Source organism: Oncorhynchus gorbuscha, linkage group LG13 (genome assembly GCF_021184085.1).
Source record: "Oncorhynchus gorbuscha isolate QuinsamMale2020 ecotype Even-year linkage group LG13, OgorEven_v1.0, whole genome shotgun sequence".
Classification (NCBI taxonomy): domain Eukaryota; kingdom Metazoa; phylum Chordata; class Actinopteri; order Salmoniformes; family Salmonidae; genus Oncorhynchus; species Oncorhynchus gorbuscha.
Genome location: NC_060185.1, coordinates 83816530 through 83835621, shown reverse-complemented (window position 1 = coordinate 83835621; position 19092 = coordinate 83816530). Strand labels below are relative to the sequence as shown.

Here is a 19092-nt window from a genome sequence, read left to right as displayed (position 1 = left end):
GGTGGAAACATCATTTTTTGGGGATGCTTTTCTGCAAAGGGGACAGGACGACTGCACCGTATTGAGGGGAGGATGGATGGGGCCATGTATCGTGAGATCTTGGCCAACAACCTCCTTCCCTCAGTAAGAGCATTGATGATGGGTTGTGGCTGGGTCTTCCAGCATGACAACGACCCAAAACACACAGCCAGGGCAACTAAGGAGTATGCTCCGTAAGAAGCATCTCAAGGTCCTGGAGTGACCTAGCCAGTCTCCAGACCTGAACCCAATAGAAAATCTTGGGATGGATCTGAAAGTCCGTATTGCCCAGCGGCAGCCCCGAAACCTGAAGCATCTGGAGAAGGTCTGTATGGAGGGGTGGGCCAAAATCCCTGCTGCGGTGTGTGCTAACCTGGTCAAGAACTACAGGAAACGTATGATCTCTATAATTGCAAACAAAGGTTTCTGTACCAAATATTAAGTTCTGCTTTTCTGATGTATCAAATACTTATGTCAATCAAATAAAGTGCTAAAATTAATTACTTAAAATTCATACATGTGATTTTCTGGATTTTTGTTTTAGATTCCGTCTCTCACAGTTGAGGTGTACCTATGATAAAAATTACAGACCTCTACATGCTTTGTAAGTAGGAAACACTGCCGATTTTGCAGGTTATCAAATACTTGTTCTCCCCACTGTAGCAACATAGGGAAAGGTGCCAGTTCTACGGCGCACTGAAGATGGTTTCAGAACAGTGGACAGCGACCGTATCCAATGATGGACAAAGCACATTTGTTATAAAATAATATTAGATTTATTAGTGTTGCACCATTATTTTAACATAGTATAACCATATACAATGTCAGTATCACATGTCTTAGAGTGATGGACTGTCCCAACCCCATGGCCTCCACAATGGATTAGTCCACTCAGACTGGTGCCAATCACACAGGTGTCTTGTGCACCTTATATTTTTATTTTATTATTTTTGCCACTGCTCGACTAAAGAAATATGGGTGACAAACAGCCTATCGACCAAACAATGGACCAGTCGACTAAATGGGGCCTGTCTGCCCAATGCTATTCTACTGCGCCATTTACTTTATATTCCTATTGTTATCTTTAATTTCATATTGTTGTTGCATTGTAATAGTGTTGAGCGATTTAGTGCTTTTGGAGGTTTTGACAAAAAAATTAAATTAGCCTGGTTTTCGATTTTGGTTTTGATACTTTTTTAAAACATTAAATGCACTATGTGTTATATGGGTTGAATGCTGTGACAGCACAGAATAAAAGTATTAATAAAAGTCCCATGATGGTAGTGATTGAACATTACTTCTTATCATTTATTAACTGTCATTTACTCACATTACTTGACTTGTTGTTGTGTATATTACATTCATTTTATTTGATGACATTATTATTTTATTCCAAGTCATCATCTCCTCTCTATGCTGTCTGACAAAATCACTATTTTAGTAATTCTTCAAAGTAAATAAGGCATGCTTTTATGACTGCTGAGTACCAATTATTAATCACTTAGATCATGTATTTTCAGGTAGAGATACCTTGCGACACAACTGCTCTCAATCCCAGGTCTTCAGTCTCTTCTCTCCCTCTCTGGTCTGCAGCACACAGCCCGGACAATTAGGTGCGCAATGGATTATGGTCATTGTAGTTAATTATCACGTTTTCTGCACTAAACTATGTAGAATATTGGCCTGTTGGAAACTACAAATCCCTACCACACAGTTCAGGCTTGATTTGATTTATTTCTAGAGAAACTGAGCATTGAGGTCACAGAAAAACAACTAACGAAATGTAATTCAAATAATTGAACCAAGGTAGGTGAATTAGTTAAAAAATAACAGACATTTTGGTTAGTCACTCAGCACTACATTGTCGAGAAGGAAACTGCAAGTAAGCATTTTGTTGGACGGTGTATACTATGTGTATCCCGTATGACTAATAAAACGTATAAACACACAAACATATAGTACACATATACACACACCCGCCCTGTACTGTGTTACACAAACTGTTTGTCTGAGATAGACACTTATGCCCTCCCTGGCTTGTTATATTGATTTGTGCTTACAGCATTAGTACTCACTTAGAATGGGAGGCATGTCCTCACGTTAACATACAGACAGACAGACTATGTAGACACACACACACACACACACACACACACACACACACACACACACACACACACACACACACACACACACACACACACACACACACACACACACACACACACACACACACACACGTCTCCAGACCATATAGACTAGATACGCACGCACGCTCAAGAGCATGCTGATACAAACACACACACATCGATAGGGAGTAGCTTCCTAAGGCTACTAGTCTAGTCAGTAATAACACATCTATGTATTCAGAGAGTATATTTAATGAACATCACTCTGCCGCTTTATGTATACTGAACAAAAATATAAACGCAAAATATAAAGTGTTGGTCCCATGTTTCATGAGCTGAAATAATTTTCTATAAGCACAAAAATATTATTTCTCAAGTGTTTGTTTACTTCCCTGTTGGTGAGTGTTTCTCAAAATAATCCTGCTACCTGGCAGGTGTCGCGAGCCGTGGGGGAGCCGGGCGAGCCGAGGGGGAAGGGGAGCCGGGCGGGGCGAGCCCAGGGAGGGGGAGGAGCCGGGCGGGGCGAGCCCAGGGAGGGGGGCCAGGCGGGGCGAGCCCAGGGAGGGGAGGGTGGGCGGGGCGAGCCCAGGGAAGGGGGCGAGGGGAGCCCAGACGAGGCGGGACGCTGGAGAGCCAGGAGAAAAAACTCTGATGCTTCCAATATGTGATGTCAGCATTCTGTGAGGACTGACGATGGGAGACGAGAAGCAAGTAGAGGGAGTGAATATTTTAATAAATAACCGACATGAAACAAAATCTACCAAAGCTCTTGCCAGAGAATTGAATGTTAATTTCTCTACCATAAGCCGCCTCCAACATCGTTTTAGAGAATTTGGCAGTACATCCGACCGGCCTCACAACCGCGGACCATTTGTAGTCACTTCATTCCAGGACCTCCACATCCAACTTCTTTACCTGTGGGATCGTCGGAGACCAGCCACCCGGACAGCTGATGAAACTGAGGAGTATTTCTGATTGAAATAAAGCCCTTCTCCCTACAAAAGCTCATTCTGATTGGCTGAGCCTGGCTCCCCAGGGTTGGACCTGGCTCCCAAGTGGGTGGGCCTATGCGGGTGGGCCTAAGCCCCTGCCCAGTCATGTGACATCTGTAGATTAAGGCCTAATTTATCTATTTCAATTGACTGATTTCCTTATATGAACTGTAACCCAGTAAAATTGTCAATTGTTGCGTTTATATATCTGTTTAGTATATTGAAGTTGACTTGATTCTTCCTAATATTATGGCAGTATATTTGTACAGTATAATGTAACACAACCCACCACCACCTCTCAATAAAACACATGAAAACATTTGAAGTTTAACCAATATATTTTTTTTATTCGCATAGAAAATCAAAGAAACCAAACAAACAGTTCTCACTGTTTAGATTTATACATAAGACATTGTGAAAAGCTGAGCGTATTTAAAGGAAAGGTTTCTAAGTCCTAAATAAGGCTCTAGATCTTTTCTCTTCCCCCAGAATGCTTTTCCCACTGGAGTTTTGGATTGGAAAAAGACACATGTCTAATTAAGTTTAGCATGGTATATTTAAGCAATAAGGTACGAGGGGGTGTGGTATATGGCCAATATACCACGGCTAAGGGCTGTTCCAATGTATGACGCAACGCGGAGCGCCTGGAAAAACTCCTGTGGTATATTGGCCATATACCACAAACCCCCTCGGTGCCTTATTGCTATTATAAACCGGTTACAAATGTAATTAGAACAGGAAAAATACATGTTTTGTCATACCCGTGGCCAATCAGCACTTAGGGCTCGAACCACCCAGTTTATAATAAAAACTATAGTCTATACATAACTCACTCGAACAATCTCTTTTCTTTCTCTCCCTCCTTTTCCCATCACTCTTTTTACTCTTCTCTCCATTGTGATTCAGTTGTGATTGAGAGGCCAAAACATTGTTATAATATACGTAGAGTGACAGAAATACACTTCAGAGTGTGTGATTAGTGTGCATAGATGCACAGTGCTGCAGTTTGGTTCATCCATGATTTCTACGGACCCCCCCCCCCCCCCCCCACCTGTGACCTGACAGCCTCGCTGGATCTGAATGACTGACTGTGATGCACACAGAGCTACTAAGTACATACTAAGTCGCTGTAATGGTACGGCTATTACAGCTTGCTGTGTTCAGATGTTTGCGTGCTGAATGGGTACATCAATGTAAACACATGGTTTTTTCCCTTCATCTTTCCTGAAAGCAACCAATAGAAAATGCCTTTTACTTTGGGTTGATTTACTTCATTTGATTGCAGACATTTCTGTATGATTGTCCAGTTAACATGCCTTTGCCGTTCATGTTATGATGACATGCAATAAGCAAAAGGATATATCCTTTAATATTGGTGTTCTGTATGTTAAGGGAAATGCCAATATGTTGAATTATTTTATTCCATGGCCAAATTGAAATAACAATTTGATCTCTTTAAAGATGGGCACGTTTGATGAACACACTCTTTTCACTGTCTGCTCCTTCCTGTACTAAAATATCAACGATAGGTCAAGTAGAAATGAACTGGTCCTGTTAAGAAGTAGCAGGGTTTGGATGAGGTCCTAGCTATATTCCTACCCTTTTCACTGTTTCCCTCTGCCATTAGTTCTCCCTTTGCTCTCCCTCTTCACTCTCCCTCTTCACTCTCCCTCTTCACTCTCCCTCTTCACTCTCCCTCTTCACTCTCCCTCTTCACTCTCCCTCTTCACTCTCCCTCATCTTTTGTCTATCTCGCTCCCTACTTTTTCTCCCTCTCTCTTTATCTCTCTCGAAGGATCAGGGTCTATATTCTTCCTTTTCACCTTTTCCCTCTTTTATTACCCCCCCCTCAATTATTCTGTCTCTCTTTTTAACCTCCCTATGCTTACTCCTATCTCTCCCTCTCACTAGAGTCCCCAGGCAGACATCGCTGCAGTAGGAGCCCCTGTCCCTCAGAGCTGCTATCAGCTCTTCTCAGCTAGAACAAAGTTATCTCGCTCTCATTCTCTCTCTCTCTCTCTCTGCAGCACAAAATAAACAGAGAAATAAAATATAAAAACAGGAGGGGAAAGAGAAAAGTAGAGGTCTAAGATAGGAACATATATATTTTCTGTCAGTCAGTGATGAGTTGTTGTGACTAGTACCATCAAACCCTTACCCGTGTGTCTACTCAGCGCACACAGAAGTAGGTAATTGTATACACTACATGACCAAAGGTATGTGGACACACTCGTCAAACATCTCATTCCATAATCACGAGCATTAATATGGAGTTGGTCCCCCCTTTGCTCTTCTGGGAAGGATTTCCACAAAATTTTGGAACATTGCTGCGGGGGCTTGCTTCCATTCAGCCATGAGCATTAGTGAGGTCATGCACGGATGTTAGGCGATTAGGCCTGGCTTGCAGTCAGCATTCCAATTCATCCCAAAGGTGTTGAGGTCAGGGCTCTGTGCAGGCCAGTTGCCAGTTATGCTGTAGCGTAAAGATTTCCCTTCACTGGAACTAAGGGGACTAGCCCGAACCATGAAAAACAGCCCCACACCATCATTCCTCCTCCACCAAACTTTACAGTTGGCACTGTACATTGGGGCATGTAGTGTTCGTCTGACATCTGCCAAACCCAGATTCGTCCGTTGGACTGCCAGATGGTGAAGCGTGATCACTCTCGAGTCCACTGCTCCAGACTCCAATGGCGGTGAACTTTACACCACTCCAGCCGACACTTGGCATTGATCTTGGTGATCTTAGGCTTGTGTGCGGCTGCTTGGCCATGGAAACCCATTTAATGAAGCTCCCGGCGAACAGTTCTTGTGCTGACGTTGCTTCCAGAGACAGTTTAGAACTCTGTAGTGAGTGTTGCAACCGAGGACAGACCATTTCTACGTGCTTCAGCACTCACCGGTCCTGTTCTGTGAGCTTGTGTGGTGTACCACTTTGCTGCTGAGCCATTGTTGCTCCTAGACATTCCCACTTCACAATAACAGCTCTTACAGTTGACCGGGGCAGCTCCAGCAGGACAGAAATTTGAAGAACTGACTTGTTGGAAATGTGGCATCCTATGACGATGCCACGTTGAAAGTTACTGAGCTCTTCAGGAAGGCCATTCTACTGCCAATGTTTGTCAATGAAGATTACATGGCTGTGTGCTCGATTTTATACACCCGTCAGCAACAGGTATGGCTGAAATAGCCGAATCCACTCATTTGAACGGGTGTCCACATACTTTTGTATATATAGTGTAGCAGTCTACACAAGTGTTTCTCTCTGGAATATATTTGCCTTTTAGCGTCTGCCTACGCCTAAACATCCACCTCAAACTACTAACGGTCTTTTATGAAATAGACGGAAGAGTACAGTAGCTGTAAAGATACTGAGACCTCAAAACAATGTATAAACATGAGAAGCACTGAAACACTTCTGTCACCCAGCAAACATGTATGTGGGGTGGCCCTGTGGGGACACAGCAACCCAAGCCAGTCAGCCAGTAACAGATAAATAAGATTCAGAGCAGAAGTGAGGAGGCACAGAGGGTACTTTGGAACCAAGGAGACCAACCAACCAACCGCCTGCTGGAACCGTATCCTTAGAACGGCATCCAACCGGTGGGGGTGGGAGAAGTGTGTCTGAGATGATGTCATCACGTGTAGGAGTAGTCTATATCCGGGATCATCCCTTGCTCCCGGTAACCCTGGTTGGTCCCGTAGCCTGCCGTGTGACCCAGTTGGGTGATGATGCCGTTGTGACTCTGGTTGCTTCGGTAGGTGCCGTTACCGTGCGATGAGGGGAAGATGGTGTGCACGTAGGTCACATCTTCCCCTCCTTTGGGTTGCAGTGGCTGATGGGTCGTCATGGGCGTCATGGCGAAGCCGGGGCTCCTGATCTCCAGGATGGAGCTGTCCTTCTTAGTACCCGACTCCACGTAGTCATCGTACGGCTTCCCGACCACGCGCTGACCTCTGACCCCATAGGAGTCTGTTTCCCCGGAGACATACCCGGTGCGCTGGCCATACCAGCAGAAGATGCCGAAGATGAGTATGAGGGAGACTAGGGCTGTGGCTCCTCCAATGATCTCGGCCAGGGGGAGGGCTGCCATCTCTGTGTCCGAGTCCTCACCCCCATTTCCCCCCTCGGGGCGCAGAGCCTCCCCCGTCTCTATCTGAGAGCAGACGGGGCTCTGGTCTGTTGTGTCCTTTTCCTGTTGCTGTCCTCTCTGTGACCCTCCAGAGTGGGAGGAGGTGGAGCGCAGGGGGAGCAGGCAGATGAGATAGTGTGATCGTGGCGTGAGCTGGGTTAGTAGGTACTGCTGTCTCTCCCCGGGTACCAGCGTCTCTGTGATGGAACCCAGAGCGGCGCTGCTGCCCAGCCTCAGCCAGGACAGCCGGAAGGAGGGCGCCGGCCGCGGGCACAGCCACGTCACCTGCACACTGTCCGGCGACAGAGGCTTCACGGTGAGTTCTAAAGCGTGGTGTGAGGCATGACCCCCCGCCTCTCCTCCCGGTGGTAATGGCTTCACCAGGCCCGGCCGTATGTCTCTGAGGGTGAACAGAGAGCCCTGGGTGGGGGGAAAGGTGGTAGTTCTAGTGACACCTCCTCCTCTACCCCCCACACTGTTCACCCCTCCTGGGGGGCCTTCACACTGGTCCATGAGCCCAGTGAGGTCCCTGAGGGCCTGGCCTCGCACCGCCTCCGGTCCGTGGCAGGTCAGGCCCCGTACTGTCACCGCTGCCCCGCGGCCATACAGCCAGGCGTGGAGCCAGTGCAGGTTGCAGCCACAGTACCAGGGGTTCCCCCGGAGCAGCAACAGCTCCAGGCCGTCCGTGTCCCTCAGCAGCCCCCGGGGCAGAGTGGTCAGGTTGTTCCCTGCAGGCATGGAAGTGGACACAAGTCACTCTACGTATGGCACCTGATGTAGAATAATATGCTCATTTGCTGCTAATTTTGTGAGTAGTTCACTAAAGTTACTCTGCAATATACAGAGTATGTGTCTAGACTCAGAGCAATGTCAAATCTTAACTAGAATCCTAAGCAAACTATTTGCAGCTGTTCTCATTAGGGTTGAACAAGGAACCGGGTTACCGTGATTTACCACCCAAACCCACTCCCTTTTCCCGATTTGATAAATAACTGCGAGAAACCGGTAAATTTGAATGTTATTTTTATGAACAGCATGACTTGAAATGGAAGTGTTAAATTATATGCAATATTTAAATCTGTCTTCTCTACGGGCCATGGTCTACTCTCTGCTATCTGCATGATCAATCATTAACTCTTAGGGTGGGGACAGACAGTGCATCTCAGTATGAAGAGGAGTTCACAATGCATGTATCATCTCATCATGGCAACTTCTTTTCTTGTGGACGGTAGAAATACATTTGCTGCAGCATAACAGTAATATAAGGACTGAATGCATGTCCAACTTACACATCTCCATCTGGCTTTCGGAGGTTTCCTTATTTTTTCATTGTAAAGATGCATTTTTTAAATTGCAACTGCAGAGTTTCAAAACAGCCCATCAGTCTAATATTGTTATTTTAAATCAGTCAGCACGCAAGTGCACCCTGTCTTTCTCTCCATCAATTCTGTGGTTCTGTCGTTTGTAATGTGCAGTAGCCTGTATCATAATTATGTATTGGATAACGGCACTATTATTTAGACTTTTTTGGCCTTGGGATAATAAAATGTCTAATGTAGGGCTGATCAGGCTCAGGTATCATCAGGCTGGTTGGTTACCTGACAGATCCAGCCGCTGCAGCCTCTTCATCCCGTCCAGGGTCCCCCGGGGCACGTGAATCAGTCCGTTGTCCTGCAGGTGCAGCCTCATCAGGTGTGTGCTGGGCAGGTTGATTGGTGGGGCCTGCAGGGCATTGCGGACTAGCGACAGCTCCGTGAGGTTGGCCAGGCGGGAGAAGGTGTCGTCGGCGATGCGGGTGTTGGCCAGGAGATTCCCGTCCAGGACCAGGCGTCTCAGTGAGGCCAGGCCCCGGAAGGCGTGGGTGGGGATGGTGTTGATACGGTTGTCGTCTAACCTCAGCTCCTCTAAAGAAGCCGGGAGGCCGGCTGGGATGCTGGACAGGTGGTTCCGGGAGAGGAAGAGTAACCTCAGCCGCCGCGTACCGGAGAAGGCCCGCTCCTGAATGCTCACCGTGGAGATGGAGTTGTCGTCCAGGTGTAGCCTCTCTAGCAACGGTAACCTGGCCAACACCGTGCGTGGCAACGTCCGAATGTTGTTGTCCTGCAGGTGTAGTTCCCGTAGCGACGGCGGCAGGTGTATAGGAAACTCGTCTAGTTGGTTGGCGTAAAGGTAGACCACACGGATACTACTGCTGCGCTCCAACGACGCCGGTAGGCCGGAGTTGGCCAACCGGTTGCTCTGTAGGTAGAGAACGGTAGCTGTTAACGGTAGAGGAGGGATCATGCTCAGGCTCCGATCGTTACAGTAAACGAAGCCCTCGTCACACCGGCACACTGACGGGCACGGGAAGTCTTCCTCGCCTTCCTCCATGGCAACTGCTGCCGCCGCCAACTCCAGCATCTCGGCCAATAGAGTCAGGCACAGGAGGAGCAGAAAGAGCCAATCACGGAGCTCGGTCAGACTCTCGGCAGCCATAGTCCCGCCCTCTGTGAGTGGGAGAGAGACCAAGAGTTAATGAGTTTTGAGAGTCGTTGTGATTTAGGAAAGAGAAAGAATAAGAGTTACAGCTCATTTCTGGATTTTGAAATTCTTGTGTTGTGTAAATGTGTTGTCTTCAATTTTTAGTGATGTCTTTTGTTGGGTGTCTGAACAAAGAAAGTGTTTGAGTGTATGAATAGTCGCTGGGCCCAATGGAGTGGAGCTGTCCTGATAATATGGGTCCCTCCTACCAACCAGAAGCTGTCCTGATAATATGGGTCCCTCCTACCAACCAGAAGCTGTCCTGATAATATGGGTCCCTCCTACCAACCAGAAGCTGTCCTGATAATATGGGTCCCTCCTACCAACAAGAATCTGTCAGGATAATATGGGTCCCTCCTACCAACAAGAAGCTGTCAGGATAATATGGGTCCCTCCTACCAACCAGAAGCTGTCCTGATAATATGGGTCCCTCCTACCAACCACAAGCTGTCAGGATAATATGGGTCCCTCCTACCAACCAGAAGCTGTCAGGATAATATGGGTCCCTCCTACCAACCAGAAGAGGAAGGGACATTGGAGAGTGGGCGAGGGATGGACTTAAAAAAAAAAAATTCAAGCAATTTAATTTACCATTGGGTGGACTCCAATCAAGTTGTAGAAACATCTCAAGGATGATCAATGGAAACAGGATGCACCTGAGCTCAATTACGAGTGTTTATTTTTTAAATATTTTTTTCACCTTTATTTAACCCGGTAGGCAAGTTGAGAACAAGTTCTCATTTACAATTGCGACCTGGCCAAGATAAAGCAAAGCAGTTAGACACATACAACGACACAGAGTTACACATGGAGTAAAACAAAAATACAATCAATAATACAGTATAAACAAGTCTATATACGATGTGAGCAAATGAGGTGAGATAAGGGAGGTAAAGGCAAAAAAAGGCCATGGTGGCAAAGTAAATACAATATAGCAAGTAAAACACTGGAATGGTAGATTTGCAGTGGAAGAATGTGCAAAGTAGAAATAAAAATAATGGGGTGCAAAGGAGCAAAATAAATACAGTAGGGAAAGAGGTAGTTGTTTGGGCTAAATTATAGGTGGGCTATGTACAGGTGCAGTAATCTGTGAGCTGCTCTGACAGTTGGTGCTTAAAGCTAGTGAGGGAGATAAGTGTTTCCAGTTTCAGAGATTTTTGTAGTTCGTTCCAGTCATTGGCAGCAGAGAACTGGAAGGAGAGGCGGCCAAAGAAAGAATTGGTTTTGGGGGTGACCAGAGAGATCTACCTGCTGGAGCGCGTGCTACAGGTGGGTGATGCTATGGTGAACAGCGAGCTGAGATAAGGGGGGACTTTACCTAGCAGGGTCTTGTAGATGACATGGAGCTAGTGGGTTTGGCGACGAGTATGAATCGAGGGCCAGCCAACGAGAGTGTACAGGTCGCAGTGGTGGGTAGTATATGGCGCTTTGGTGACAAAACAGATTGCACTGTGATAGACTGCATCCATTTTGTTGAGTAGGGTATTGGAGGCTATTTTGTAAATGACATCGCCGAAGGAGAGTTGTATGGCATTGAAGCTTGCCTGGAGGGTTGTTAACACAGTGTCCAAAGAAGGGCCAGAAGTATACAGAATGGTGTCGTCTGCGTAGAGGTGGATCAGAGACTCACCCGCAGCAAGAGTGACATCATTGATGTATACAGAGAAGAGAGTCGGTCCAAGAATTGAACCCTGTGGCACCCCCATAGAGACTGCCAGAGGTCCGGACAGCACACCCTCCGATTTGACACACTGAACTCTATCAGAGAAGTAGTTGGTGAACCAGGCGAGGCAATCATTTGAGAAACCAAGGCTGTCGAGTCTGCCGATGAGGATGTGGTGATTGACAGAGTCGAAAGCCTGGGCCAGATCAATGAATACGGCTGCACAGTAATGTTTCTTATCGATGGCGGTTAAGATATTGTTTAGGACCTTGAGCGTGGCTGTGGTGCACCCATGACCAGCTCTGAAACCAGATTGCATAGCAGAGACGGTATGGTGAGATTCGAAATGGTCGGTAATCTGTTTGTTGACTTGGCTTTCAAAGACCTTAGAAAGGCAGGGTTGGATAGATATAGGTCTGTAGCAGTTTGGGTCAAGAATGCCCCCCCCCCCCCTTTGAAGAGGGGGATGACCGCAGCTGCTTTCCAATCTTCGGGAATCTCAGACGACACGAAAGAGAGGTTGAACAGGCTAGTAAATAGGGGTGGCAACAATTTCGGCAGATAATTTTTAGAAAGAAAGGGTCCAGATTGTCTAGCCCGGCTGATTTGTAGGGGTCCAGATTTTGCAGCTCTTTCAGAACATCAGCTGACTGGATTTGGGAGAAGGAGAAATGGGGAAGGCTTGGGCGAGTTGCTGTGGGGGGGTGCAGTGCTGTTGACCGGGGTAGGGGTAGCCAGGTGGAAAGCATGGATTTATCAGTGGTGACAGTGTTTCCTATCTTCAGTGCAGAGTGTCATAGCAAAGGGTCTGAATACTTATGTAAATAAGGTCTTTCTGTTTTTTGTCTTTGTCATTATGGAGTATTGTGTGTAGATCTCTGAGGAAAATTTTAATTTAATCAATTTTAAAATAAGGCTGTAACATAACAAAATGTGGATAAAGTTGAGGCGCCTGAATACTTTCCGAAGGCACTGTGTGCATGTCTGTAGTTTGTTGTACAAGTCGGAGAGGCAACGTAAATGTAAATGTAACTGGGATTTAGAAAAACCACAAACATTCACTCACAACAAACTGAGACGTACAGTATTATGCATGCTGTCTGTGTGTGTGGCTATAGTGGTTATTGTTCTCTTAAATGTGGTATAAATTATTCAGTGAAGAGCTTCTGAATTCTCAAGAAATATTTAAGTGGATGTTTTACATGTCCTTTTTTAAAAACATTTATACGTTCCTCGGTTTAAATTTCTCTGCTTGTCTTTTGGTGTTGAATATTTGAGAGTGCCATCAATTTACAATTCAGAGAAACAAAAAGGAATGTCAGTTGAGTTTTATAGCATACTGTTCATATGACAGAAAATAAAGTAATGAGATGATACGTTATTGTGTACAGTGCAGTATATTCTAGGGGTTTCAGTCTTGAACATGTGTTTTCCTGTCCTCTGAAGTGCTTGACATGATTTGACAGAACATTTGACAAACAAATGCTCTGCAGGCAAGTTTTTCCACAAGTGTGTATGTGTGTGTGTTCTCACTCTCAGGACATCATGCAAAATTGCCCCTCGGCTCCAGTCAAAAGCAAACAAGAGATGCAAAGCAAACAAGAGATGGCAACAATGAGAGGGAGGAGTAGAGCAAGAGACTGAAAGTTGAGGCTGACTCTGGCAGTGGGTTGTGAAATACTCAGAATTGAATGAATTGGTTTTAAAAGGAGAATCATTAATAATGATGTAATGCTGCTGTGTATCTAGTGATATCCTCATGTGGACGTCAGGGCCTTGTGGAGGAGTTTTGGCAGGTTGATGATAATGATTGATAAAGTTATATCCGGATTCAAGACCGGGTCTGGAGGTGTTTCAGTCTATGTATATTTAGCACAAAACGGCCGGTTTCAAAGTAGTGCAACAGCCAACGTTCACCCAACAGAGGGAGGGTGGGAGTCAGGGAGCATAAAAACATATTGGAGAGTCTCCACTATGAATAACAAATAGCATGTAGCTCTCTGTGACGCCCGCCCGCCTGCTCTCTCTCTACCCTCTTTCTCCTTTCCCTCCCCCTCTCTTTTCATCTCTCTCTCCTTGGATAATCTCTTTAATCTGTTCAGATCCTCGTCCTTTTGTTTATTCACTCACTCCATTCCTTCTGACTGAGATTGGCTCAATCAGACCCCACCCAGCTCGCTCCTCCTCCAATCCTCCTCTCCTCCCTAGTGAGTCTGTTGTCCTTTCTGTCCTTTCATTTGGATTCTGTCCTTCCTACCTCACTCACTGCTATTTTCTCTGAGGCATTTTAAAACACAAGAATTTTAAAACATCTTCTAAAATGACACAAATGAGCTGTATATCTCAGTAGAATATAGAGAACTTATGACAGGGTATGTTTTAAGACATTACAGAGCAACTTTGTAAAAATATGTTGAACCTCAAATCTCTGAAGATGATGTTTGAGAAACCTGTTTAACTTACCCTCTCAGTGCTTAGTATCTCTTTGCCTTCTGTCTTTGTCTGTTTCACAGCTGAAGGGGCTGTTTGTGTGTGTGTGTGTGTTTCCAGTTCACTCTGTCCGTAATAGTTGAGGTTCAGTCAGTCCCCTCCTAGGCACCGTACTTCCTGTGGCATTGGTGAGTGATGAAGATGACGGTGACGATAATGATGTTTGTAGCCCGTAGGTCTCCTGGAAGCAGCATGAGAGAGGAGGAAGGCACAGGGAGCAGCATGGCCTAGCTAGCCTAACAGCCTACAGCCTCCAGCCCCATCCAGAGTAGCATCTGGCAGCTCAGTCAGTATCCAGGAGAGTCCGTCTTCAAGGCTGGTTGGTTTATGTTGTCTTCGTGTTGATTTACATAGGTCCAGATGGTCATCCAGTCAGTCTGTGTCTGTATAGATTGAACCAGCCGGGGGGAATGGAGAACGTTACACAGTTTAGAGGTTAGAGGAAAGGTGAAGGAGGAGGTGGTGGGATGAGAGGTCACAGGAGTCTGGGCCACTTGTTATCCTTCACTTTGAGGTTTAGAATGAATCATCTCTGGCTCTTAAGGCCTATAGTGACACTGGCACTTTTTCTCTCCTCGAATTTGCAGGGATTTGCGGCTAAAGATGATATTCCTCCCGCTGTCTGTGACACTTGGGCCAGAGACACTGCACCCCCCCTGTGGGGAGAACAGAGAGGGCAGTTAGCTAGGACTCCTCACTCATATACACACACACACACATTACATAATAGTGGATTATGGCATTAAAAAGCAGGCACCCTAGGGCTCTGGTCTAAAGCAGTGCACTATATAGGGAATAGGGTGCCATTTGGGTCATTCACATTCACTACTTTATCAATGAGTCAACTGTATACCAGCAGGGAAGGTTTCAGAATAAACATTATAATTTTTTTGCTTAATACGAATGCTCAAGTCTAACCATGTTCAAGTTAATCTTCAAAGGACAGACACTCCAGCTTCAGTGACTAGACAGTTATGTGTGGCAAGGTGACGAGTCTAGGATTAAAGCACTGTTCTTCAGTCCAGCCCAGTACTAACACACCCAATGCAGTTATTCAACTTCACATCAAGACTTTTGATTTGTTGAATCAGTTGTGTTGGTGCTGGTCTGGAACAAAAAGTGTAGCATGGTGTGGTGAAGGTGTGGTGAAGGTGTGGTGAAGGTAGTGTAGCGAGGTAGCGTAGCATAGTGTAGTGAGGTAGTGTAGCATAGTGTAGTGAGGTAGTGTAGCATAGTGTGGTGAGGTAGTGTAGCGTGATGTGGTGAGGTAGCGTAGTGTGGTGAGGTAGTGTAGCGTAATGTGGTGAGGTAGTGTAGCGTAATGTGGTGAGGTAGTGTGGTGAGGTAGCGTAATGTGTTGAGGTAGCGTAGTGTGGTGAGCTAGCGTGGTGTGGTAGTGTAATGTGCTGAGATAGTGTAGCTTAGTGTGCTGAGGTAGTGTAGCTTACTGTGCTGAGGTAGTGTAGCTTAGTCTGCTGAGATAGTATAGCTTAGTGTGCTGAGGTAGTGTAGCTTAGTGTGCTGAGGTAGTGTAGCTTAGTGTGCTGAGGTAGTGTAGCTTAGTGTGCTGAGGTAGTGTAGCTTAGTGTGCTGAGGTAGTGTAGCTTAGTGTGCTGAGGTAGTGTAGCTTAGTGTGCTGAGGTAGTGTAGCGTAGTGTAGTAATGTCAGTGTAGTGTATTTTGGTGTGGTGGTTGTGTTTCTGTGCTCCTCCCTCCCCATGCTGACACAGCCTATATCCAGCCATGGATAGCTAGTACTGTAGCAGTAGAATAGAATATAGACTAGAATGGTTCCTCTGGGTATCATTGGCTGACAGCTCTATTGTCCTGACCTCTGCTGAATGTCTGTTCTGCAGCACAACACTTAGAACAGCAGTTACACTGTACTACTGGAGATGGACTGGGTCTTTTACAGCAATATGGACTGGGTCTTTTACAGTATTATGGACTGGGTCTTTTACAGTATTATGGACTGGGTCTTTTACAGCATTATGGACTGGGTCTTTTACAGTATTATGGACTGGGTCTTACAGCATTATGGACAGGGTCTTACAGCATTATGGACTGGGTCTTACAGCATTATGGACTGGGTCTTTTACAGTATTATGGACTGGGTCTTACAGCATTATGGACAGGGTCTTACAGCATTATGGACAGGGTCTTACAGCATTATGGACTGGGTCTTACAGCATTATGGACTGGGTCTTACAGCATTATGGACTGGGTCTTACAGAATTATTGACTGGCTCTTTCACAGAATTATGGACTGGGTCTTTTACAGCAATATGGACTGGGTCTTACAGCATTATGGATTGGGTCTTACAGCATTATGGACTGGGTCTTACAGCATTATGGACTGGGTCTTACAGCATTATGGACTGGGTCTTTTACAGCATTATGGACTGGGTCTTACAGCATTAAGGACTGGGTCTTTTACAGCATTATGGACTGGGTCTTACAGCATTATGGACTGGGTCTTTCACAGCATTATGGACAGGGTCTTTTACAGCATTAAGGACAGGGTCTTTTACAGCATTATGGACTGGGTCTTTTACAGCATTATGGATTGGGTCTTACAGCATTATGGACAGGGTCTTACAGCATTATGGACTGGGTCTTTCACAGAATTATTGACTGGGTCTTACAGCATTATGGACAGGGTCTTACAGCATTATGGACTGGGTCTTTCACAGAATTATTGACTGGGTCTTTCACAGAATTATGGACTGGGTCTTTTACAGCATTATGGACTGGGTCTTTTACAGCATTATGGACTGGGTCTTTTACAATATTATGGACTGGGTCTTTTACAGCATTATGGACTGGGTCTTACAGCAGTATGGACTGGGTCTTTTACAGCATTATGGACTGGGTCTTTTACAGCATTATGGACTGGGTCTTTTACAGCATTATGGACTGGGTCTTTTACAGCATTATGGACTGGGTCTTTTACAGCATTATGGACTGGGTCTTACAGCATTATGGACAGGGTCTTGTTTGGCAGTACCACAGATGAACTGGGTCTTGTACGGCAGTACCACAGATGGACTGGGTCTTGTACGGCAGTACCACAGATGGAATGGGTCTTGTACGGCAGTACCACAGATGGACTGGGTCTTGTACAGTAGTACCACAGATGGAATGGGTCTTGAACAGAACTATGTACTGGGTCTTGTACGGCAGTACCACAGATGGACTGGGTCTTGTACGGCAGTACCACAGATGGACTGGGTCTTGTGCGGCAGTACCACAGATGTACTGGGTCTTGTGCGGCAGTACCACAGATGGACTGGGTCTTGTACAGAATTATGTACTGGGTCTTGTACGGCAGTACCACAGATGGACTGGGTCTTGTGCGGCAGTACCACAGATGGACTGGGTCTTGTACAGAATTATGTACTGGGTCTTGTACATAATTATGAACTGGGTCTTGTACGGCAGTACCACAGATGGACTGGGTCTTGTGCAACAGTACCACAGATGGACTGGGTCTTGTGCGGCAGTACCACAGATGGACTGGGTCTTGTACATAATTATGTACTGGGTCTTGTGCGGCAGTAACACAGATGGACTGGGTCTTGTACAGAATTATAGACTGGGTCTTGTACAGAATTATAGACTGGGTCTTGTACATAATTATGAACTGGGTCTTGTACGGCAGTACCACAGATGGACTGGGTCTTGTGCAACAGTACCACAGATGGACTGGATCTTGTACGGCAGTACCACAGATGATGGAATGTACTGGGTCTTGTGCGGCAGTAACACAGATGGACTGGGTCTTGTACAGAATTATAGACTGGGTCTTGTACAGAATTATAGACTTGGTCTTGTACATAATTATGAACTGGGTCTTGTACATAATTATGAACTGGGTCTAGTACGGCAGTACCACAGATGGACTGGATCTTGTACGGCAGTACCACTGATGGAATGGGTCTTGTACGGCAGTACCACAGATGTACTGGGTCTTGAACAGAATTATGTACTGGGTCTTGTGCGGCAGTACCACAGATGTACTGGGTCTTGTACGGCAGTACCACTGATGGAATGGGTCTTGTGCGGCAGTACCACAGATGTACTGGGTCTTGAACAGAATTATGTACTGGGTCTTGTGAGGCAGTACCACTGATGGACTGGGTCTTGTGCGGCAGTACCACAGATGGACTGGGTCTTGTACAGAATTATGTACTGGGTCTTGTACGGCAGTAACACAGATGGACTGGGTCTTGTACAGCAGTAACACAGATGGACTGGGTCTTGTACGGCAGTAACACAGATGGACTGGGTCTTGTACAGCAGTAACACAGATGGACTGGTTCTTGTACAGCAGTAACACAGATGGACTGGGTGTGTTCTAGTAATCTTTTATGGTCCTCTATATTACCAGAACACTCGCAGCGCAGCAGTATAGGAGATGCATGGTACTCTGGGGTGTGTTCTGGTAATATTTAGCCCCATAAAGAGGTTTCTCCAGAGGACACTTCTATCTACCTACCACCAATGAGGAGAAAAGCATTATTCATATTTTAGACTAGAGCGCCAATGTGTGCTGTGCAACGAACATTCATTAAAACCTGTGTGTGTGTGTGGAAGAATGCAAATGATGTGCATGTGCTATGGTGAGCACAACATCTAATTGTTTGTCTGTGTTAAAGCATGAGTCTCCACTCGTGTGTGTGTGTGTGTGTGTGTGTGTGTTAACTGTTTAACCAACAACTCACGTAACCCCCCACTCCCCTCCTATTTCTCATTTACTGAGGGAGAGCTGGGAAGAGGGAGGAAGAGTGGGTGATAGGAGAGAGGGGGAAAGCCGGAGCGAGCGAGGCAGGGAGGGGGCAGATTTATGAACCCATTGGAATGTAATTTGGAGGCAGAAATTACTGTCAGCCTGAGCAAGGTTTAAACTCACTGAAGCCTGAATCAACATCCACTGATGTGAGTGAGTGAGTACAGGAACGCAGGCATGTTTTATAGTAAATAGAAGTGGTTGGTAAATGTGATGGGGAGTATATATATGCAGAGGGAGTATAACATGGCATGGTTTGATATAGATGTATAATAGCACAGATATGCAGATGGGGAGTATAACACCACAGAGCATGGGGAGTATAATAGCACAGAGCATGGTTTGATATAGATGGGGA

The 19092-nt window shown here is 45.9% G+C and overlaps 2 protein-coding genes across 4 annotated transcripts in view; one reads left to right on the top strand and one right to left on the bottom strand.

Annotated features, from left to right (window-relative positions):
• Positions 1–19092, top strand: part of macrod1 (mono-ADP ribosylhydrolase 1) — a 119445-nt gene that overhangs the window by 17058 nt on the left and 83295 nt on the right. The gene's annotated exons all lie outside the window — the stretch shown is intronic.
• LOC123993617 (leucine-rich repeat transmembrane protein FLRT1-like) overlaps positions 6257–19092 on the bottom strand; it is a 29003-nt gene continuing 16167 nt past the window's right edge. Inside the window, exons 2-4 of one of the 2 annotated variants that reach the window (XM_046295960.1) lie at positions 13919–14601; positions 8871–9758; positions 6257–8000 (exon numbers count right to left, since the gene is read on the bottom strand). In XM_046295960.1, the coding sequence (XP_046151916.1) occupies positions 6778–8000; positions 8871–9747 (2100 nt within the window). In that variant the 5' untranslated portion in view covers positions 9748–9758; positions 13919–14601 and the 3' untranslated portion in view covers positions 6257–6777. The remainder of the gene's footprint in view (positions 8001–8870; positions 9759–13918; positions 14602–19092) is intronic. The other variant, XM_046295961.1, reaches the window with a different exon arrangement.